Source organism: Oncorhynchus kisutch, unplaced genomic scaffold (genome assembly GCF_002021735.2).
Source record: "Oncorhynchus kisutch isolate 150728-3 unplaced genomic scaffold, Okis_V2 scaffold737, whole genome shotgun sequence".
NCBI lineage: Eukaryota > Metazoa > Chordata > Actinopteri > Salmoniformes > Salmonidae > Oncorhynchus > Oncorhynchus kisutch.
The window spans coordinates 135,295-159,869 of NW_022262682.1; the positions used below are offsets into that span (position 1 = coordinate 135,295).

The 24,575-nt window shown below is 45.0% G+C and overlaps 1 protein-coding gene and 1 long non-coding RNA gene across 3 annotated transcripts in view; both read left to right on the plus strand.

Moving 5' to 3' along the window:
* Positions 1-10,378, plus strand: part of LOC109880724 (protein phosphatase 1 regulatory subunit 29) — a 141,463-nt gene extending 131,085 nt beyond the window's left edge. The window contains exons 3-5 of the mRNA XM_031816059.1: positions 2,341-3,076; positions 3,139-3,240; positions 3,387-10,378. Coding sequence (XP_031671919.1) covers positions 2,714-3,076; positions 3,139-3,240; positions 3,387-5,774 — 2,853 coding nt within the window. The 5' untranslated portion in view covers positions 2,341-2,713 and the 3' untranslated portion in view covers positions 5,775-10,378. The remainder of the gene's footprint in view (positions 1-2,340; positions 3,077-3,138; positions 3,241-3,386) is intronic.
* A 1,559-nt stretch (positions 10,379-11,937) lies between these two features.
* On the plus strand, positions 11,938-22,827 carry LOC109880721 (uncharacterized). 2 transcript variants are annotated; one of them, XR_002253736.2, is made up of 3 exons: positions 11,938-13,697; positions 13,816-13,911; positions 14,216-22,827. It is a non-coding gene; the product is annotated as an uncharacterized LOC109880721 (long non-coding RNA). The 2 variants fall into 2 exon arrangements; XR_004207648.1 differs by having other exon boundaries at positions 13,816-22,827.
* The last annotated feature ends 1,748 nt before the right edge of the window (positions 22,828-24,575 follow it).

The window sequence follows — 24,575 nt, forward strand, 5'->3', positions numbered from 1 at the left end:
GAATGTCATTTATACACTCAACACATATTTGAATGTCATTTATACACTCAACACATATTTGAATGTCATTTATACACTCAACACATATTTGAATGTAATTTATACACTCAACACATATTTGAATGTCATTTATACACTCAACACATATTTGAATGTCATTTATACACTCAACACATATTTGAATGTCATTTATACACTCAACACATATTTGAATGTCATTTATACACTCAACACATATTTGAATGTCATTTATACACTCAACACATATTTGAATGTCATTTATACACTCAACACATATTTGAATGTCATTTATACACTCAACACATATTTGAATGTCATTTATACACTCAACACATATTTGAATGTCATTTATACACTCAACACATATTTGAATGTCATTTATACACTCAACACATATTTGAATGTCATTTATACACTCAACACATATTTGAATGTCATTTATACACTCAACACATATTTGAATGTAATTTATACACTCAACACATATTTGAATGTCATTTATACACTCAACACATATTTGAATGTCATTTATACACTCAACACATATTTGAATGTCATTTATACACTCAACACATATTTGAATGTCATTTATACACTCAACACATATTTGAATGTCATTTATACACTCAACACATATTTGAATGTCATTTATACACTCAACACATATTTGAATGTCAGTTATACACTCAACACATATTTGAATGTCATTTATACACTCAACACACATTTGAATGAGCCTGTTAATCACATACACTACATACTAGCGATGGAGGGAAAAATCGATACAGTTACATATCGGAATGATTATTTTTTACAATATATGGTATCGTTTTGACAATATGGCAATGTTATTTTTACGCTGGATGACTGTACCTGCACCAACAATATGTTCTCCATCTTCTTTTCAATAGACCATTTGTTTTCAGCACTTTTATTAACATGACTGATCAAAACTCGTTTTCCACATGCCTCTTTCTGGTCCCTCTGCAGCAGATAGATGGTGAGCAATATGTTTAGACCATGGAATCGTAATAAAATCACAGTATTGAATCACAATGCATCGTGAGAAACGTGAGACACGCAATATATATCGTATCGTCACCTAAGGATAGTGTTAATATTGTATCGTGAGGTCCCTGGCTATTCCCAACCCTAATACATCAGTGGAGGCTGGTGAGGGGAGGACGGCTCATAATAATGGCTGGAATGGATTCAATGGAATGGTATCAACCACATCAACCACCTGGTTTCCATGTGGTTGATACCAGTCCATTGACTCCAATCCAGTTGTTATTATGAGCCGTCCTCCTTCAGCAGCCTCCACTGTAATACATACATGTATATATTTTCCCAATCAAATCATGGGCCACCATGACATACATTATCTTTACAAGAGAACGTGTTACCTAGAATATATTCCATTAGTGATCTTCCTAGAGAAGATTCCTGGGGATTACGGTGGAGAGACTGTATGAAGTGTCACTTGCCAGGATTAGGATGTAATCCAGAATTAATCCACGACGGAGCAATAAACCTTGAGTGTCACAGTGGCACAAGATTTAAGATGCACAGATATCAGCGCCGAGGCCAGAATGATGCATGTTGTGAATGAACATCGTGTTTTCATGGGCTAGGTTTCTGTGTTGAGGTTTTATGCAGGGCACTTTATTTCCAAGTGCTGTCTTCTGGTCGCACATGATGGTCATGAATAAGCATCTGTTCTGTTTGCAGAGAGTGGCTGTCAGAGAGAAAGGGGTCATGCTGGTGTGTGTTAAACAGTGCATTTTTCGACTCCCATTCAAGATGTGTTTTCATCTATAAACTGGATGTTGTATTGCTTTTTGAGGAATGAGGACGTGTGCTTTTCTAGAATCGTCTCCTTAATCATAGTGCCACTTGAGATCAGAGTTTTCTAAAATTGCCCCTGATTTTATAGCTGTCCCATGTGATTAGGTTTTTATACAGATGTAGGATCTTAATTTGAGCCAGTTTTCTAATCCTGCATCAACAGGAAATGTGAATTATTATGTGGATTAAATTAATGGACATTTTTGTAGGGGTTGAAACATTTTTGGGAAAATCAAGTCTAAAATTTCAACGTGAAAATTACAAACTTCAGAAGCCTTTTTAAACCTCAAATACATTACATGTTTAACATTTCCAGGAACGTTATCCTGAAACAGGGTGATCAAATGAATACTCTCCATCTGTATGCAACACTGGTGTTTTGTGTTCTATGTTGTTTGGTTCATTCCATGTTATTATTGTTATGTGCCTCTCTATTGTTGCCTCACGTTATTCCTCTCCTCTCTTCCACAGACTCACGTCTCTCCAGCGGATCCTGCTACTTCCTATCAGATCAATCAACAAGACTTCCTGTCGGAGAGATTATGAGGAATAGCTGTTAAACTCGCCACGGCAGTCCAACAGGAAGTGAAAAGACATGGGGACTCTGCTAATCACCATGACAACCACACAGCTGTGACTGACTGTGTGAGGCCCCTCCCTCTTTTTCTACACCCAAGCTAAACCCATTTTCCCCTTTCTGAGGACAACCTAGCTACGCCAGTCCATCCCCCACGCTCTTTGTCCTTTAAACTCAACCTCGCTTTCCCTTATTTCAATCCCACGTTTCCTCCATCTTAACAAAACCTCCCTCTTCATTCGTCCTCCTTCTCTTCCCTCCATCATCATGCTCAGCAGGCTTCACACTCACTCCTCCTCTTCCTCTCCATCTACCCCCACCCTCCTCATCCTTCCCTCTCTCCTCCTCTTCCTCCACCTTCCGGGCCTGGTCTGGGGGGACTGCTGGCTGATCGAGGGGGACAAGGGCTACGTGTGGCTAGCCATCTGCAGCCAGAACCAGCCTCCATATGAGACCATCCCCCAGCACATCAATAACACGGTCCATGACCTGAGGCTCAACGAGAACAAGCTCAAAATGATCCCCTACACCTCCATGTACCGCTTCACCAACCTCACGGACCTCAACCTCACCAAGAACGAGATCTCCTACATCGAGGACGGGGCCTTCGCTCAACAGGCCAACCTACAGGTACACTGGGTGGTGGGTTGATTGATTTCATCTTAACGTAATCCTTTCTGGTTCTCTCCTAGGTTCTCCAGCTGGGCTACAACAAACTGACCAACCTGACAGAAGCCATGATGAGGGGCCTGGGCCGGCTGCAGTGCCTCTTCCTCCAGCACAACCTCATTGAGGTGTGACATTGGTCGATTTTTGTTTAGTTTTTAAATATTTCAATTCTACTATTTGCTAAAGATAAGTTGATATTATTCTGTATGTACGATATGATTCCGATTTTTTTTAAATATATTGCTTTCTGTCTCTGTATGTTCTCATCAAGGTCATTGGCAATAATGCATTGGATGAGTGCCTCAGTCTCAACAGCATTGACCTGTCGTCCAATAAGCTGGCCCGCCTCGACCCCTCCACCTTTACCATTTTGAATCGCCTCATGGTGTGTGAGCTGGCTGGGAACCCCTTCCATTGTGGCTGTGACTTGTACAACTTCCTCACCTGGCTGGAGGCCTTCAATAACGTCACACACACCTACGACCGGCTCCAGTGCGAGACCCCCAGGGAGATGTTTGGCTACCCACTCCTGAGTCCCATCGCGTCCGGCCACGCCGGGCACAACGCTCGGACGATTCTGTCCTCTGTCTGCCGGGATGGGGTCTTCATCCCCGGGATGACGTCTCTCCCGCCAGACTCAGATTCCTCCGGAATGGGCCCGGACATGTTTGACCGCGTGGGTCCGTACCACCAACCCACCACCTCGTCTTCCTCCACGGAGCACAGCTTCAGCCCCAGCATCAAGCTCCACCACGTGTCCCTCTTCACGGCCTCTATCATGGTCCAGATCCCCAGACCTTACAGCAAGATGTACATCCTGGTGCAGTACAATAACACCTTTGTCTCTGATGTCATGAACCTGAAGCTCAAGAAGGAGATGATCACACTGAACAAGCTCAAGCCACACACCAACTATACCTTCTGCGTGGCTTCCATCAGGACCTCCCAGCGCTACAACCACACCTGTCTCCAGTTCTCCACCCGAGCCCAGAACCCCGACGACATGCCGCCAACACCTTCCACCACCACCCACTACATAATGACCATCGTGGGCTGCCTCATCGGGATGCTCTGCATCCTGGGCCTCATCTACTATTGTCTGAGGAAGAAGAGGAGGCATGAGGAGAAGCAAAAGTCCATCTGTGTGAAGAAAACGATTCTAGAAATGAGGTATGGCCCGGAGGTGGCGGCGGCCGTGGGGAACGACCCGTCTGCGGTGCAGAAGCTCCAGGAGCAGGCCCAGGGTCAGGGCCACCACCAGTACCAGCACCACACGCACGGGGGCAAGCTACCAATGTCTGCCTCCTCCTCGGGCATGCTTCACTCCGCCAACACCTCTTCATCCAGACTCTCCTCCATCCCTCAGGATAAGATGCCCACCGCCTTCTCTGAGGCCATGCTGACCAGCAAAGGCAACTACATGGATGTGAGGACGGAGGGGGTGATGAGAGATGGAGGGATGGGAGGAGGACAGGGAGGGATGAAGGATGAGGATCTAAGAGAAGAGGACGGGACGGACGTGGGGGAGGATTCAGACGATGACGGGCGAGGCTCGGCCTCGGAGATCTCCACCATCGCCATGGAGGTGGATAAGGTCAACCAGATCATCAATAACTGCATCGACGCCCTGAAGCTGGACTCTGTCATGGCCGCCTCCTCCACTGCCTCTTCCACCACCACCACCTCCTACCCCACCTCCCCTCCACCCACTTGCACCTCCTCCTTGACCCGTGGCCTCATCCCTCTTTCCCCCGGCATCACTGAGACCTGCCCGGGCCTGCCCTCCCCTACCACCAAGATCCCTCCTCCACCGCCACTCCCCTTCTCCGTCCCTCTCTCGGAGCGTCCGGGGATCAGTGGCGGGGGGTTTGTGTCGCCGCCCTACCGGCCGCCTCCCCCTGCGTCCGCTGTGCGCCCCGTCGTGAGGCAGATGAGCGCTGACGCTGCGGTGGTGATCAGTGCCGTGAAGAAGCAGTGCAGCACCTCGTCCTGCAACTCCATGGGACGTGACCGGGAACGAGGGACCGGAGGAGGAGGCCGGGTCTACAGCCTGGACATCCACGAGCCCCGCAGCCCGGACCCCTGCCAGCAGTACCCAGGAGAGAGAGGCAGCCCCGCGGGGTGTGGAGAGCCCCTGGAGCGGCTGCCTCTGGTGCGGAGCGGCGATGGAGGAGGTGGGGGTGGTGGGTGTGGTAGTGGAGGTGGTGGTGGTGTTGATGGTATTACCAACCAGCATCACCAGCACCAGCAGCAGCAGCAGCAGCAGGGACAGGAACAGCAGGAGGACTACCACTGCTCAGAGCACCGCCACTCCGTCCCAGCTCTGTACTACGAGGGCTCCCACCAGGGCTCGCCGCACCAGAGGGCCTCCTTCCTCAAGCCCCTGACCCGCTCCCGCCGTGACGCCGCCTCCTACTCGCAGCTCTCGCCCTCCCGCCACCAAAACTACTCTGGGTACTCCTCCAGCCCTGAGTATTCCTCGGAGAGCTCTCTGAGGATCTGGGAGAGGTTCCGGCCCTACAGGAAGGGCCAGAGGGATGAGTCATGCTACGTCACGGCCGGGAACGCCTTAAGGAAGAAGGTGCAGTTTGCCAAAGGGGAGGACCTCCACGACATCCTCGACTACTGGAAGGGCGTGTCAGCCCAGCAGAAGCTGTGAAAGGAAGACAGGAAGTGAGAGTGAGACATTGTGGGAAATTGAGTTTTGAGTAATGGGTCTTTTGTTGATCCCGGTGAACTACCAATTTGAGATACCAGCCGAAAGAAAAGGGAGAAAATGAAATGAATGAGGGTGGTGAAAGAGTTAAGTTGAGTCTGACTCATTTACAGTAGGTTTCATTGATCCATGTCAAAACATGTTATCATCAGCAGGACCAGAGCTGAGAGAGATGACAGTACAGCAGGGTCATTGTGGACTGTAGGACTACTTCTGGAACCTGCTCATCATCTTTACAGTTATAATTAGAGACAGGGAGCCCAGGCCAACCATCCAATCAGTATTCAGTGAACACTTCATGTGGAATTCACCTGTTGGAGTGTCATTCTCTGTGCCACACTTTCATCTGTGTGTAGAGACGGGAAATCAGATGACGTAACGCCTGTTTGTGTCTACATTGAGTGTATGCGTGTGTCATCGAGTGTACTGTATGTGTGTGTGTCAGTGTTTTTGTGTGTGTGTGTGTATGAGTCAGTCTAAACTCCTACACATGTTTTTGGGCGCATGTAGGGCGCGGAGATAATGTCTGTGTTGGTGAGACAGAAACACAGTGAGATAATATACCCAGAGAGAGTGAGAGAAATAGAGAGAGAGAGAGAGAGAGAGAGAGAGAGAGAATGAGAGAGAGAATGAGAGAGAGAGAGAATGAGAGAGAGAGAGAGAGAGAGAGAGAGCGAGAGAGAGAGAGAGAGAGAGAGAGAGAGAGAGAGAGAGAGCAATACAAAGGTGGAAAACATGGTGATTGTGAACAGAGCTGTCAAGCAGTCTCTCCCTCCTATCCCTCAGATCATCCATGCTATTGGATGGTGCACAAACATTTGCATTTCAATAGTGGCTGTCACAGTCACAGCAAGCTGGGAGGAATAAAAAGGAAAAACTGAAAACACTCAGGGAGGCTTTACGGTGTGAGGATGCAGGCTTTTGTTGTGTCTCAAATGCCACCCTATTCCCTAAACAGTGCACTACTTTTGACCAGGGCCTATGGGGAATAGGCTGCCCTTTGTGACACAGACTTTGGGTCTTCAGTCAGCCATAGCACAGGACGAGCCAACCAGGCAGGCAGGGTGATACAGGCCAGACGTAACCTCCTGTGAAGATAGGGAATTGACACAGCAGTGTAAAACAGTAGCCCCTGGAGCAGAGACATGTCGCTAGGAGCTCCAGGGAGGAGGATCAGGTATCTGGTCCTACATGTTGATCTATGATCAGACATTTAACCTGGACCGTGGGAATGGGACTCAGATTGTGAACAGTTGTATTGTTGTTATCTGTGTCTTGGGTAGCGGTCGCTGTGACTTACTAGGTTCTGTAGACAGATACAGAGAGAGATGGAGAGACCGTAAAACACAGAGATAAGAAAAGAGAGTAAGAAAAGAGAAGGGAGAGAGATACATTCTGCGTATTGTGCATATTCATGTCAGCAGATTAATGTGGGTCAACAGAGCTAAAATACAGACAATGTGCATCATTTGATGTGAGCACTTTGTGTGCTGCTGGCAATCCTTTTGTCGAGATGAATGTGGCTTAAAACGTCCACGTTTAATAATGTGATCAAAAATGGATCGTGGTCTTTAACTGGTGACCCACTTCACACAGGTTCACCCACACAGTTCCCCTGTACAGCAGTTCTAGCTCAAGAGAATAATACCCCTCTTATTTCATGACAACTGAAGGAGGGGCGGAGTAAGGAGGTACACCTTTAATTAACACCAACACCTCTTTCTGGATATTAACACCATGATTGTCCACTTTAATTAGACACACTAATTAGCAATTAAACAAGACTGTGTCATGGGGAGGTTGTGTACGTGTGTGTGTGTATAGGGTCGGTCAATATGCAGCGGTGGGTTGTGTGTAGAGTGCTTAAGCTAATTGAATTAGATCTGCCTGCCTGGCTCGAGAGTTGATTAGGAGTCTGTGAGATTGGAATATTGACAGGCAACTGTGGAGAAATGCATAAACAAGGAGAGAACAGCTCATATCCACCTACACACAGACACACACACAGAGAGAGAGAGAGAGAGAGAGAGAGAGAGAGATAGAGAGGGTACATTCACCTAGTCCACTTTAATGCATGACCCAGCTGTTAACCTTTTCAGTAGAGTGACCTGTGTGTATTAATCCTATAGGAGGCAGTCTGTCATTGTAACAGCTGGCTGCGTATGAAGGACCAGTGTTGGGGAGTAGTGAACTACATGTAGTCCAACTAGTAATGTAACTACATTTTGCAGTAACTTGATGGTAGCTGAGTTAAATTACAATCTTAGTTGTGTTTTCAGAAGTTCTTTACTTTTCCGAGGTCTGGCTTGCTACTGGAACTACACACGACTTTTTTTGTGTGCAAAAAGTAGGAAAAAAACCGATATGGCATCAGACCTGCCTAATTCTCACTTGAGACATAGTTTTTGTGTTTAATAGGATAAATTACACATTCTGTTAACATCTAACTACAGAGCGATCTGTTCTTGCTATTTGTATTCTATGACATTTCAAATGTACATATCATTTTTCATGGAGTAGTTTTTCATTCAGGGAGGAGGATCAGGTATCTGGTCCTACATGCATTTTTCATGCAGTGAACTGCTTTTTAAAAGTCACTTTAGTTCAGTAAACTATAAACTCTTTCTTAAGGGCAGCTTTAGTGTAGTTTAACTTCTTCCAGTGTGCAGTAATTGGTAGCTTGGAAATCTATATTTTCAGAGCAGCTTCCCCAACACTGTCAAGAACACACTGACAGGTTGGAGTCACCTCTCTAGAGAAATGGGAAACAGGGGATATCCTGTGCTGAAGTCTCCCAGGTTAGATGGACCGATATGATTTACTATGACTTTACATACAGCATTTTAGTGCATGAATGAACTCTCCAGAGGTGATGCATTTGATTTAAAATAGGGGTCAATAGGGTACGTTTCTATCAATAGCAACAGTGTTGTAGTGTGATGTAAGGTGGTAGCCAAGGAGATACTTTTCATAAGGATAAAATGTTCCGAAAGTGAATTTCAGCCTCCCTCTCTCTCTTTCTCTTTCTTTCGCTTTTTCACCCTCTGTGTCCTCTTGTATGAGTGTTCACTGTTCCACACACACACACACACACACACACACACACACACACACACACACACACACACACACACACACACACACACACACACACGCCCCTAAGCGCCTGGGCCTAATGGGAATGTGGCGTCAGTGGTGTGTAGCGATTGAACACGACATCTCTGCATGGGCTTCAGCAGAATAACACCTGTCCCCCTTTATCCAAGGAGAAAAGCTGGAAATTCCCTTCCTCTGAGAGTTGGATTGTATTAGCTCTCCTCCTGCACAAGATTTGTTTCACTCCCTCCTTTTCCACTTTCTCTTCCTTTTTCTTTTTTTCACAAATATTTGATCTTGTTTCACCTGCGCTTGTTTGTGATGAAATGATGCATGTTGAATACAAACCAGTCTGTGGGTGAGAGTGGTTAAAATGAGTAAATGTTATATAAATGTTACCTGGATGTTACAAGGGGTGTTTTTTTTTCGGTTCCCTCAGCTCTCTCTGTTTGAAGTAGTGTTGGGTTATGATTGGTTTATCCTGCGAGACTGATCCGAGGTCAAAGGTCATATTCCATACAGATCCATAGTGCTGCCATTTTGGTTTTCCATTGGAACCAACAAGGTCCTGGAAGGAAAGAGTCACAATGCCAGCTCTCTCAGTGAAAGAGATGAGAGGAAATCTCACTGGATTTACACAACTCTTTCCAGACTCTCCAGTCTTCCTGAAGGAAACAGCTACAACAAACAAACAATTATGTGGATTTAAAGGTACGATACCCACTGATCTCCTCTCTCAGAGACACTACACCTGAAAACTGTACACAGGAACTGCTATGCTACCGGAGGCTAACTGTGACTGACTCTGTCCTTCACCATTCACACACAGAGGGATTCTCAAGGAACCTGGCGAGAACGTTTAAAAACACACGATCGGATAGGTGACTTTTTTGTAATTTTGGCTCCAAATCCCTGAACTCCTAATGTAAGTTTACAGACATTGACACGTGTGAGAAAGTGTCCTGCCCCTTCAAAAAGACTCAGATGGTTGACAGGATGTCCATCTGTACAAACCAGAGCCCATACATACAACCATTACAACTGCCACCATTTTGAGTGTGTTTGAAGTACAATGTAACAAAAAAAGATGTTTGGTTTGGTTGTTTCATACTACAGTTTCATACGTTTCAGATGTTTTTATGACTCAATTTGCCATTGGTTTGTTTTCTATTCTAAATTGTCAACTGTTTGACTCAATTTGCCATTGATTAGTTATTCTATCTAAATAGGATGTATGAATCCCTAGGAGGAGTAAGACTGAAGCTCATTCAAGTGCTCTCCTGCTCAAGGACCTGCCTCGATCATCACACATCGTTTCCACAACATTCCCAGAGTGCTTCTGTCACGTCATAGCAACATTTGCCCATTTGTAAAATGGTTCCTTTAGCCAAAGACAGTGGCAATTATATTTGTATTTTGTAATAATAAAAAATAACCCCGTGGGGGCCTCTTCTCTCGGCTTGCTTGCACTACGTTCTTTTTACGAGAGCTCTTGTAATGATTTTACTCTCATGTAGCCTATGCCTCCCAATCCGTCATTTCAAAGCTATTTTGATCAAATTCTTTCAACTCTGCACTGGACATACCAAGGGGGGTCTTGGGTCAAAACTAGTGCACTACATTGTGAATAAGATGCACAATATAGTGAATAGGTCGCCATTTGAGACAACCAGATATACTAATCTCCCTCCACTAGGTTGTCAGGAATGGTCAAAGTTTTCCATTCTAAAATAACTTCTGTTGTCTGTTTAAATAATACATGGTTTCCCTGCTAACTCCCAGCAAACGGTGTAATGGTTGCGGTTTAGACGAGCTGTTGTGTTAAGTGGGCCTTTGTTCAGGCTTATGGGATATTTAGCAGAACAGAGCTGTGTTTGGGGGCGTATTGGGGCGTAGAGGTTGGGAACACCAGGGGTTAGGCTGGATGCTGGATATAGAACACGGAAGACTGTATTCTATAGCACTGACCTCACGTAGTTAAGAGTACATTGGTGACCTACTGGAGCCTTTGGGCTTGGTTAGTTTTCCAGACCAGGTTGGAGTGTATACCTTGTACCCAGTGCACTGTACCTGGGGGGACTCGGTGCTCCACAACAATTCAAAAAAGCATGGCATCCCCTCTTGGGCGCCCCAATAAGCATTAAACATATAAACATTGATTGGATCACATTTCTATAGTACTCACAAGAGTCACTGCCTAAAAACAATGAGTCTGAAGCCTAATCTCAGTTAGCTACTGTATTCCTCCATCTTTGTTGTTTGAGTCCTCGTTGCCTCAGCAGAGCCCTGGCTTTTAACAGTGTTATATTCTAATTCTGTTAGGGTTGGGTCTATCTATCTTAGCTCTCTGTGTGAAAGATCACCACTATGTACATAGAGTTGGTAATACCTACTTATCCCCCTTTATACTCTCCATGAGGCCCTGTTTCTGACATCTAAAGCCCCCCTGGAGACAGAGTCTGCCCCTTGGAGACGGAGTCTACGTCCCAAATGGCACCCTATTCCCTATATCGTGCACTACTTTTGACCAGGTTTCATAGGGCTCTTGTCAAAAGTAGTGCACTATGTAGGGGAAATGTTGCCATTTGGGATGCAGACAGACAGACGACAGACAGACAGAAGACAAACAGACAGACAGACAGATATCAACAGCTATTCAGGCGGCCATTACATCAATGCTTTATTTGGATGCTATGCTTCATGACATGGTGGAACAGTGTGAGTATTTGAAGAGTTTCCCATCTCTCAGAGAATGGGTTGAAAGGCTCAGTGATGTCTCTAGTTGTGCCCAGCGGCCCTCTCTCTTCACACGGATGGACTGTGTGCAGACTACAGATGGACTGTGTGTGCAGACTACAGATGGACTGTGTGTGCAGACTGCAGATGGACTGTGTGTGCAGACTGCAGATGGACTGTGGTGCAGACTGCAGATGGACTGTGTGTGCAGACTGCAGATGGACGTGTGTGTGCCAGACTGTAGATGGACTGTGTGTGTAGACTACANAGAGAGGGTACATTCACCTAGTCCACTTTAATGCATGACCCAGCTGTTAACCTTTTCAGTAGAGTGACCTGTGTGTATTAATCCTATAGGAGGCAGTCTGTCATTGTAACAGCTGGCTGCGTATGAAGGACCAGTGTTGGGGAGTAGTGAACTACATGTAGTCCAACTAGTAATGTAACTACATTTTGCAGTAACTTGATGGTAGCTGAGTTAAATTACAATCTTAGTTGTGTTTTCAGAAGTTCTTTACTTTTCCGAGGTCTGGCTTGCTACTGGAACTACACACGACTTTTTTTGTGTGCAAAAAGTAGGAAAAAAACCGATATGGCATCAGACCTGCCTAATTCTCACTTGAGACATAGTTTTTGTGTTTAATAGGATAAATTACACATTCTGTTAACATCTAACTACAGAGCGATCTGTTCTTGCTATTTGTATTCTATGACATTTCAAATGTACATATCATTTTTCATGGAGTAGTTTTTCATTCAGGGAGGAGGATCAGGTATCTGGTCCTACATGCATTTTTCATGCAGTGAACTGCTTTTTAAAAGTCACTTTAGTTCAGTAAACTATAAACTCTTTCTTAAGGGCAGCTTTAGTGTAGTTTAACTTCTTCCAGTGTGCAGTAATTGGTAGCTTGGAAATCTATATTTTCAGAGCAGCTTCCCCAACACTGTCAAGAACACACTGACAGGTTGGAGTCACCTCTCTAGAGAAATGGGAAACAGGGGATATCCTGTGCTGAAGTCTCCCAGGTTAGATGGACCGATATGATTTACTATGACTTTACATACAGCATTTTAGTGCATTGAATGAACTCTCCAGAGGTGATGCATTTGATTTAAAATAGGGGTCAATAGGGTACGTTTCTATCAATAGCAACAGTGTTGTAGTGTGATGTAAGGTGGTAGCCAAGGAGATACTTTTCATAAGGATAAAATGTTCCGAAAGTGAATTTCAGCCTCCCTCTCTCTCTTTCTCTTTCTTTCGCTTTTTCACCCTCTGTGTCCTCTTGTATGAGTGTTCACTGTTCCACACACACACACACACACACACACACACACACACACACACACACACACACACACACACACACACACACACACACACGCCCCTAAGCGCCTGGGCCTAATGGGAATGTGGCGTCAGTGGTGTGTAGCGATTGAACACGACATCTCTGCATGGGCTTCAGCAGAATAACACCTGTCCCCCTTTATCCAAGGAGAAAAGCTGGAAATTCCCTTCCTCTGAGAGTTGGATTGTATTAGCTCTCCTCCTGCACAAGATTTGTTTCACTCCCTCCTTTTCCACTTTCTCTTCCTTTTTCTTTTTTTCACAAATATTTGATCTTGTTTCACCTGCGCTTGTTTGTGATGAAATGATGCATGTTGAATACAAACCAGTCTGTGGGTGAGAGTGGTTAAAATGAGTAAATGTTATATAAATGTTACCTGGATGTTACAAGGGGTGTTTTTTTTTCGGTTCCCTCAGCTCTCTCTGTTTGAAGTAGTGTTGGGTTATGATTGGTTTATCCTGCGAGACTGATCCGAGGTCAAAGGTCATATTCCATACAGATCCATAGTGCTGCCATTTTGGTTTTCCATTGGAACCAACAAGGTCCTGGAAGGAAAGAGTCACAATGCCAGCTCTCTCAGTGAAAGAGATGAGAGGAAATCTCACTGGATTTACACAACTCTTTCCAGACTCTCCAGTCTTCCTGAAGGAAACAGCTACAACAAACAAACAATTATGTGGATTTAAAGGTACGATACCCACTGATCTCCTCTCTCAGAGACACTACACCTGAAAACTGTACACAGGAACTGCTATGCTACCGGAGGCTAACTGTGACTGACTCTGTCCTTCACCATTCACACACAGAGGGATTCTCAAGGAACCTGGCGAGAACGTTTAAAAACACACGATCGGATAGGTGACTTTTTTGTAATTTTGGCTCCAAATCCCTGAACTCCTAATGTAAGTTTACAGACATTGACACGTGTGAGAAAGTGTCCTGCCCCTTCAAAAAGACTCAGATGGTTGACAGGATGTCCATCTGTACAAACCAGAGCCCATACATACAACCATTACAACTGCCACCATTTTGAGTGTGTTTGAAGTACAATGTAACAAAAAAAGATGTTTGGTTTGGTTGTTTCATACTACAGTTTCATACGTTTCAGATGTTTTTATGACTCAATTTGCCATTGGTTTGTTTTCTATTCTAAATTGTCAACTGTTTGACTCAATTTGCCATTGATTAGTTATTCTATCTAAATAGGATGTATGAATCCCTAGGAGGAGTAAGACTGAAGCTCATTCAAGTGCTCTCCTGCTCAAGGACCTGCCTCGATCATCACACATCGTTTCCACAACATTCCCAGAGTGCTTCTGTCACGTCATAGCAACATTTGCCCATTTGTAAAATGGTCCTTTAGCCAAAGACAGTGGCAATTATATTTGTATTTTGTAATAATAAAAAATAACCCCGTGGGGGCTCTTCTCTCGGCTTGCTTGCACTACGTTCTTTTTACGAGAGCTCTTGTAATGATTTTACTCTCATGTAGCCTATGCCTCCCAATCCGTCATTTCAAAGCTATTTTGATCAAATTCTTTCAACTCTGCACTGGACATACCAAGGGGGGTCTTGGGTCAAAACTAGTGCACTACATTGTGAATAAGATGCACAATATAGTGAATAGGTCGCCATTTGAGACAACCAGATATACTAATCTCCCTCCACTAGGTTGTCAGGAATGGTCAAAGTTTTCCATTCTAAAATAACTTCTGTTGTCTGTTTAAATAATACATGGTTTCCCTGCTAACTCCCAGCAAACGGTGTAATGGTTGCGGTTTAGACGAGCTGTTGTGTTAAGTGGCCTTTGTTCAGGCTTATGGGATATTTAGCAGAACAGAGCTGTGTTTGGGGGCGTATTGGGGCGTAGAGGTTGGGAACACCAGGGGTTAGGCTGGATGCTGGATATAGAACACGGAAGACTGTATTCTATAGCACTGACCTCACGTAGTTAAGAGTACATTGGTGACCTACATGGAGCCTTTGGGCTTGGTTAGTTTTCCAGACCAGGTTGGAGTGTATACCTTGTACCCAGTGCACTGTACCTGGGGGGACTCGGTGCTCCACAACAATTCAAAAAAGCATGGCATCCCCTCTTGGGCGCCCCAATAAGCATTAAACATATAAACATTGATTGGATCCACAATTTCTATAGTACTCACAAGAGTCACTGCCTAAAAACAATGAGTCTGAAGCCTAATCTCAGTTAGCTACTGTATTCCTCCATCTTTGTTGTTGAGTCCTCGTTGCCTCAGCAGAGCCCTGGCTTTTAACAGTGTTATATTCTAATTCTGTTAGGGTTGGGTCTATCTATCTTAGCTCTCTGTGTGAAAGATCACACTATGTACATAGAGTTGGTAATACCTACTTATCCCCCTTTATACTCTCCATGAGGCCCTGTTTCTGACATCTAAAGCCCCCCTGGAGACAGAGTCTGCCCCCTTGGAGACGGAGTCTACGTCCCAAATGGCACCCTATTCCCTATATCGTGCACTACTTTTGACCAGGTTTCATAGGGCTCTTGTCAAAAGTAGTGCACTATGTAGGGGAAATGTTGCCATTTGGGATGCAGACAGACAGACAGACAGACAGACAGACAGACAGACAGACAGACAGACAGATATCAACAGCTATTCAGGCGGCCATGACATCAATGCTTTATGTTGGATGCTATGCTTCATGACATGGTGGAACAGTGTGAGTATTTGAAGAGTTTCCCATCTCTCAGAGAATGGGTTGAAAGGCTCAGTGATGTCTCTAGTTGTGCCCCAGCGGCCCTCTCTCTTCACACGGATGGACTGTGTGCAGACTACAGATGGACTGTGTGTGCAGACTACAGATGGACTGTGTGTGCAGACTGCAGATGGACTGTGTGTGCAGACTGCAGATGGACTGTGTGTGCAGACTGCAGATGGACTGTGTGTGCAGACTGCAGATGGACTGTGTGTGCAGACTGTAGATGGACTGTGTGTGTAGACTACAGATGGACTGTGTGTGCAGACTGCAGATGGACTGTGTGTGTAGACTACAGATGGACTGTGTGTGCAGACTGTAGATGGACTGTGTGTGTAGACTACAGACAACAGATAGTGAAGATAAGTCCATGGCTCTCTAATCGTGCTGTTGACTTTGATCAGTGATCGCCTACCCCAACGCTGTATGGAACAGAAGGCTACTGAGCTGTGGCTGTAGTGGAGCAGAAAGGAAGGGGGAAAGAGAGAGAGACGGGTTGTAGCAGACACTGACTATATAGATGCTGCATAGAAGAAAAGGAAAGAGCAAAAGAGGGATGACAGAAAGAGAGGGCAGAGGCTAGTGACAGGCTGTATGGAAGGAAAGAGCAAGAGGGATGGACAGAAAGAGAGGGCAGAGGCTAGTGACAGGCTGTATGGAAGGAAAGAGCAAGAGGGATAGACAGAAAGAGAGGGCAGAGGCTAGTGACAGGCTGTATGGAAGGAAAGAGCAAGAGGGATAGACAGAAAGAGAGGGCAGAGGCTAGTGACAGGCTAGCTGTATGGAAGGAAAGAGCAAGAGGGATGGACAGAAAGAGAGGGCAGAGGCTAGTGACAGGCTGTATGGAAGGAAAGAGCAAGAGGGATAGACAGAAAGAGAGGGCAGAGGCTAGTGACAGGCTGTATGGAAGGAAAGAGCAAAAGAGGGATGACAGAAAGAGAGGGCAGAGGCTAGTGACAGGCTGTATGGAAGGAAAGAGCAAGAGGGATGGACAGAAAGAGAGGGCAGAGGCTAGTGACAGGCTGTATGGAAGGAAAGAGCAAGAGGGATAGACAGAAAGAGAGGGCAGAGGCTAGTGACAGGCTAGCTGTATGGAAGGAAAGAGCAAGAGGGATAGACAGAAAGAGAGGGCAGAGGCTAGTGACAGGCTAGCTGTATGGAAGGAAAGAGCAAGAGGGATAGACAGAAAGAGAGGGCAGAGGCTAGTGACAGGCTAGCTGTATGGAAGGAAAGAGAAAGAGGGATAGACAGAAAGAGAGGGCAGAGGCTAGTGACAGGCTAGCTGTATGGAAGGAAAGAGCAAGAGGGATAGACAGAAAGAGAGGGCAGAGGCTAGTGACAGGCTAGCTGTATGGAAGGAAAGAGCAAGAGGGATAGACAGAAAGAGAGGGCACAGGCTAGCTGTATGGAAGGAAAGGAAGCTATCTGAGGAGAAAGAGACAGAGGAGAGAAGTGAGAAGGATGACAAAAAGAAAGACTAACAGCAGAGCTGGAACGTATCGATGGAAAAGAAGCTATAGGAAGCTAAGAGACCATTTATTCTTGATCTGAAAATGTGGCCGGAGGCTCCATATGACACAATCACAAAGTCTCCAGAGGAATGCAGAGGCCAAATTGAGCTCTGTACCGTATCGCCGTGTGCCTCTCAAATTTTCTGTAAGAATGCAGAGGGCTCAGTATAGCTCCGCATTGACATGATTGGTTGACGGTAGGTGAGGGCAAGAGGTCCTGTATAAACACATACTCACTTCTTTGGCAACTTCCTTCACAACAGCTCTGAGCTGCTCCGCAAAGTGCAAGAAGTACAAATGTCCTGACTTCTGCAGAGGCCATATCACCGTAAATGCTGCACGGCCGATATAGACTGGGGATTGACCGTGCATCGCCTTTTAAGTGACAGAAAAGAAGCTGTAGCGAGAACATGGTGGGACATTAATCGTTGTCAGTTTGCAGCCACATTACAAAAAGCAGAAAGTGGATTACTTTTCCATGGAATTTTTCTCCACCTCTTTCTAAGCTCTTTATCTCTCTCCAAGCATTAGGACCTCTAACTGCTATAACAATGGACCAGAGAGGCAGGAGGACAGCAGCTTTATGGCTGAAAATGGGGTTTCATTTCACATATTATAGATAAATCAGGGGTTACAGATATAAGATCTTAATTTGATCACTCTTTTGTTACTGAGAATTTCAGATCAGCTTTGTGATGTACATAAATTCACTGAAAACCCACACTAACATATGGTTATATTAACAGTATTGTACTTTTCATGTAGCCTACTTTTGGACAACTAACAGCCTAACCACCGATCAAGGAACGTTCTGGACTAAATGTTCAAATCCTGTTGCTGCAGGATTATTTTTGCTGTGACAATATAGGTCAAATGAAGATCCTGTATATCTTGGTCCAACTCATTTAGAAGCTACAACTATTGAAACAGTACTAATGTTCACCCATAGTTTATTACTTTGAATTACTGTCTAATGGAACTTTCAATGGATTCAAATACATTTTATTTTATGAATGATAATTGACTGATATCGAAAAGTGAAATTTGAAAGCAGAAAATATAAAGCCTTTGATATACAGCACCATTTTGCTAGTTTATAGTCATTACAACTCAGTTCACATGCAGTTGAAAATACTTTTTTGACCCACTACATGAATATTTCAGTCACTCAGTTTCCACTTGTAGTTTAAGAGGCAATGTTTTCGCGTACAGTTGTTACTGCACTTAAATGTGAAGTATGGATGATTGTGCTTGTTTGGGCTTCAAAGTATTTTACTCTGAGTTTAATATACGTTTAGTGTGTACCTCTCTCAATGTGAGGACAGTCCTATGGCTGGGGGCTGGGAGTGTATTGAGGGGATAAGAGGAAGCCTGGTTGGCAGCCAGCTTGCAGCCCTCCAGGCCTCTTGCTAGTCCACTCACTCCTTTTCTCAGGCTATACTCATCTGTTTATCGGCCTGAGAGACAGTGTTCAGACCGTAGAGTGAAGTGACAGGTTGGCGAGAAAGAGATGAAGAGAGGAGAGGTAAAGAGAGAGGTGGGGAGAGAGAGCCGAAGCAGTATGATTAAACAGGAGTGAGCCATGTCCTGAACAGCAGGTAATAACGGGATCTTCAGAGGGGGAGAGATGGAAAGAAGGATTTCCAGAAACAAGTACTCTCTAGAGGGGAGATGATCCCAGGGCCTCAGCATGAAGCTTCTAACACCTTTTATCAGGAATCTGTCAACAGACTGCTTACATGGACCAACAGGATACTGAACACACACACACACACAGAGAGAGAGAGCGTGGGAAGAGGACAGCGCTACAGAACCGAGGCTACTCAGAATCATTGGCACGCCTCTCTGGTATAGAACAGGTCTGAGAACAGATTGTAAAATCCTGCTCATGTTCCCACTAGCTTTCTCCTATCTACTCCATCATAATTATCCTCAAACAATAGCAGGCCTCATTTCAGCCTTATCTCAGCCTGGGCTCCATTGTTAACCATGACACTGGCTCCCCTGAGGTCCAACTGAGGATCTTTAGGTCATCAGCATAATGGATGAAGTCACTGTTATTCTAGCCAGCCTAAAGAGTTAAATGGTTTTGTTATCATGATAGGGTTAATTCCAACATTAGTCCATGATGGGGAATAATCCATTTAATTTGTTCAAGGGTGTGCCTTGGAGTACAGTACTACTACTTCATGAAATGTCCATTTTGCAAGGCAACAACCGACACTCTCTTTTCTTACATGTGTCCTTTAAAGGAAAACCATCCCTCTCACTCTGCCTTTCAGGCTGAATGTCTTCAGTACAAACTGAACAAACTGAGCTTCATCTGTTTGTGTCTGACACGTGTGGTTGCTAAGACGTCTGTAGTTGGACAACTTGTATAGGAGCAACAACCACACTAGCACTGTTTCTGCCTCCACAGTGCTATTCTGAGCTACAGTATCGCTCACATGGCTGTGTGGGAGTCTTTGTAGGCTGGGCGTCTTCATACTGAGAGTTGGGCTTTGTTCAGTTGGATAATTATGTTATCCTTTTGGAAGTAGCATTGCTTGTGGGATAAGGGGAACAGAGAATGAATATGGATTCGGTTTTGATTTTGGCATTGTTCCTTGTTTGAAAGGGGATATTAATGAAGCAAGATCGATAAGAACGATAACTCTGTTAAAAGTTCAGAAAGATCTTTCTTGGCAAAGTTTTGCGGATGCTTGATTAGTTTGTCCATCCTGCCGTGTGTCAAATAAAAGACCGAAGTCCTTGACAAGTGAGAGTCAGGAGTTCACACTAACTGTCTGAGCAACAATTATCACAACCGGGATTTGATTCAATGTCAAATATGTTTATGATTATGTTCTTCTTTACTATCGGTCTGGTTGGCCACCCAATTACACTGTTTATACTTTGTAGCCCCTGAGGGGAGGCATGCTAGGCCTCAGCCAAGAGGTCTGAATCTATATGGCACAGAGGTTAGTGTACATGCCCTACACTCCAGGGTTGCTGGTTCAGATCCATGAGCAGGAGAGCACTACACAGAGCTTTTATACCTGTCCCAAATCAAGGCTCAGGAATGTCCAAGACCGTTATCTTGTATCATTTATTATGACGATAGCATAAACAATTTTGTTTTCTCCATGTGCACATATATATACAATTTTTCCTAAGGTTTGGTTCCCAAAGAGAAGGTATGGATTTAAAAGAATCTGTGAAATATCTGTGAATTTTGTACTGACTGTAAAAAAAGAAAAGAAAAAAAGTTGATTGTTTGGCTTTTTGTCTACTGAGCTTGATCTGTCTGCGTGTTTCTTCTGGGTGGGTTGGGGCTTCGGGATCTAGGGACGACAGTTGGAAGTACTTGATTATCTATGTCCTAAAGAGGTTAAAGAATAGAGAAGTTTAACAAGTGAAATTTAAAAAAGAAACAAAGTTATATTTGCATGATTTCCTGTATTTTTCAAGAGAAGAAATATATTGTTGTGTTTAACGAGTGGATGTATGTTGAAAACAAACAGAACTGTAGGGACTGAAATACAGTATGTGTCAAACTCATTTCTAAGATTTAGGATCATTTTAAGGTTGACTTTCTTTTTAAATCTCTCTAATGTTGAATAGTTACATTCATCTTTATCTGGTTTTCTGTTTTTCAGTTTCAGCCTAATAATGTATTTCTACTGTCTGTAGTTAGCGTTGCTATATTTCTCCTATTGTTTCTGGCGGGTTGAGTTGTGTGCTGTGGAAAAAACCTTCAGGCCTGTGGGTTGTTTCCATCCATTTGTTTGGAAAGCTGGAGGGATCTGTCCTTCTCTCTATGACACTGATTATTCTCTCCAATCTATAGGCATGTTCTACATGCAGGCTCAATATGCTAAGTTGATCTCTTCCCATGGTCATGGCTACAGGTAAATGGAACCACAGGGAGTAGTCCTCGAGCTGATCCTGAGTCTGTCGTTAGTGTGGTGTGAGTAGCCGGAGCAGAGGGAGTTGAGTGCATTTCATTTCTTGGCCGTGAGTCAATGACGTGTTCGCTGGTCCAGCTCCCCATTATCTCCTCACTGTGACAGCAGGCCATAACTCACACATGTTTACATTTCTACACAGTGCATCTATCTATAAGGGTGAACCCGTGCCAAAAACATAAGAGGCTGTCCCGCATCAATTACACAGACAAATGAAACGAATTAACCTCTTGACTGGGTGTTTACTAGCTCAGCAGAAGAGCTATTTCAGGCCCGGTGGCCATTTTGTTTGACTGTTTTGTTGTTTTATTAGTGTGCAGGTTTCTTCTTTTTTCTCATCTAGTTTTATAAGTTGAAATGAATCACTACGCCAATCAGATCGGTAAATAGTCCATTAGCGCCGGTGGCTAATCTCTGATGTCCACAGTAACCGCTCCTGCAGCTCCGGTGGAGAAACCCTGTTTTGTTTGCTGGCTGGGCACATTAAACAGTAGCAGCAGAGCTGGCAGTATTCCGATCGATGCTAATGCTCTCTGTGCTCATAAACACCAGGTTGGCTGGTTGGCATTCCGAACACATAATCTGATACAGCGGTATGCCTGATGCCAGCAGGATATGATAGGATAGTTCTTGGCAGAGGGATAAGCTCAGAGGCTTCGGAACACAGGCAGCTCTCCTCGGATATAGGGCCAGGCAGGAGCACCATTCTCACCTCATTCAGGAAATTAAATGTCCGGGATCGATCAGAGCGCTGGATGGAGATGCTCCAGGTCTTTAACGGGCACAATGGGGTGGTTAGACAGATGAGCCAATCACAGCCTAGCTCTCTCTGAGCACTCTTACAGTGGAGACCAGCTCCTGATAGAAACACTGCAGGTAGAAATGTATTGAAAAGAATGGAACACAGCTTTCTATGGTGTCCCATTCTATGCAATTAGGTTCCTATGAACAACGCTGTGAATGTTTCTCCCCGTCCACTAAGCCCATGCCTGATGTGTTATCCAGTTCTGATTGGTCGCTCTTTCTATCTCTTTACTAATTCTCGTTTTTTATGAAGGTTCTTTCCATAGCAACCCAAACATTATCAACAAGACATTATGTACTCTGAGTACTGACTATGTGTGCTGGGTCTTAAAGCTGTCTTCTTCTTCTATTACTTAACATGGTTTAACATCTCGTGGTCTAACAGGTCATCATGGTTGAAGTGATCAGGGTTTAGGGTCATTTGGGTCATTGTATTCCAATGGAGAAATTCCAAATTCAACCCTACAGAAAGAAATTGAACATGGACTTTCTCCATAGGAAAACAATACAAATCCTGTACTTCAGATGGAACTGCCCTCAACCGTGTTTAACCGTCAGACTAAACTGTTCTAACCACAGTATCAATGGTTCTAAACAGTGTGATCTGCCAGTACAGTGATCTCTAATATCTCTAGTGTTCTTCTCCTTCCTTCACTTTGCCAGTGAGGACTTAAGGGTGATAGATACTGTGGTTTGAAGAGAAATATTTCTCTCTCCTTCTTATGTTGTTGATGACAACGTTCATGTTTTATCCTCACAATTTCTGTACAAAAGATCTATTTCTATATTTGCAATACATTTGTAATTAAAAATGATGACAATGTGTTGGCTTCTGTTTTTCCTCTACACTGAGTTAGATGATTTGTTTCACATTTAATTCAACAAACTTTATTTGATGGATTGAAGCTACAGATACTGTAGATTGAGTTATGATGTGTTGATATGACTTGATTAGGCAAAATTCACTGCATTTGATTTGCATTGAAATTAGAGCCCAGTAGTATTAGAAGGGCTACAGTACAGTGTGTGTGTGTGTGGGCGTGTGTGTGTGTGGGAGTGTGTGTGGGTGGGCTTGTGTGGGCGTCAATTAGCAGTCAATCAGGGTGCTCTCAGCAAGTGAATGATTCAATAAGGGCTGACCCCCCCCCCCCCCCCACACACACACACGCACACACACACAGATTGGCCACTTGTCCTCCTGACTAAAAGCTTCCATTGTGATGGGCTGGTTCAGAGAGAGGAAAGCAGGTGGGTACTCAGAATGAGAAAAAAAGTCAACCTCCCTGACTCACCACGATAGCAAACAGGACTAACTCACTCAATGTACAGGCTTACACACATAACACTCAGACCACTGTCATTCATAATACTGAATCACCTCACCTAGTACAGAGTTAGAATACAATGTGATCAGCAACACAAACTCAAACTCTGACTCACAGGTACTTTTGTTTCTCTGACTTCACTGCCCCCCCCCCCCCCCCTGTGCAGCTCAGCCAATCACTGAAGAGATATGTTGTTTTCTCACCTGCTTTTTTCCTCCATCAAACTGACGTCAAACTCAGTTTGACGTCAGACAAAACAAAAACACCACTTTAGTTTTAGGGGTGGATAGAGTTCAGGGAGGGATGAGGGAGGGAGAACAGAAAGGGGGCAATAGAGAGGTAAGGGTCAGGAATGGAGGGGAGAGGAGAGGGAGGATAGAGATGAGAGACTGAGAGAGAAGAGAACCACATGTACACAGCCTTTCTGTCCTGCCCTCCTTGGGGAAATGTCTGTCTGTCTGTTTGTCTGTGTTCAGTGTGACAGGGCCAGCATTCAGAGAAGCTCAGCTGCCCACAGCTGGCAAGACCTGGCACAGTTGTTTCACTGCCACACACACTTTGTCTGTCTGTCTGTCTGTCTGTCTGTCTGTCTGTCTGTCTGTCTGTCTGTCTGTCTGTCTGTCTGTCTGTCTGTCTGTCTGTCTGTCTGTCTGTCTGTCTGTCTGTCTGTCTGTCTGTCTGTCTGTCTGTCTGTCTGTCTGTCTGTCTGTCTGTCTGTCTGTCTGTCTGTCTGTCTGTCTGTCTGTCTGTCTGTCTGTCTGTCTGTCTGTCTGTCTGTCTGTCTGTCTGTCTGTCTGTCTGTCTGTCTGTCTGTCTGTCTGTCTGTCTGTCTGTCTGTCTGTCTGTCTGTCTGTCTGTCTGTCTGTCTGTCTGTCTGTCTGTCTGTCTGTCTGTCTGTCTGTCCGTCCGTCCGTCCGTCCGTCCGTCCGTCCGTCCGTCCGTCCGTCCGTCCGTCCGTCCGTCCGTCCGTCCGTCCGTCCGTCCGTCCGTCCGTCCGTCCGTCCGTCCGTCCGTCCGTCCGTCCGTCCGTCCGTCCGTCCGTCCGTCCGTCCGTCCGTCCGTCCGTCCGTCCGTCCGTCCGTCCGTCCGTCCGTCCGTCCGTCCGTCCGTCCGTCCGTCCGTCCGTCCGTCCGTCCGTCCGTCCGCCCGCCCGCCCGCCCGTCCGCCCCTCTCTCTCTCTCTCTCTCTCTCTCTCTCTCTCTCTCTTATCAGAAACAGAACATTACCTGTTCAGTCTTTACTGTAC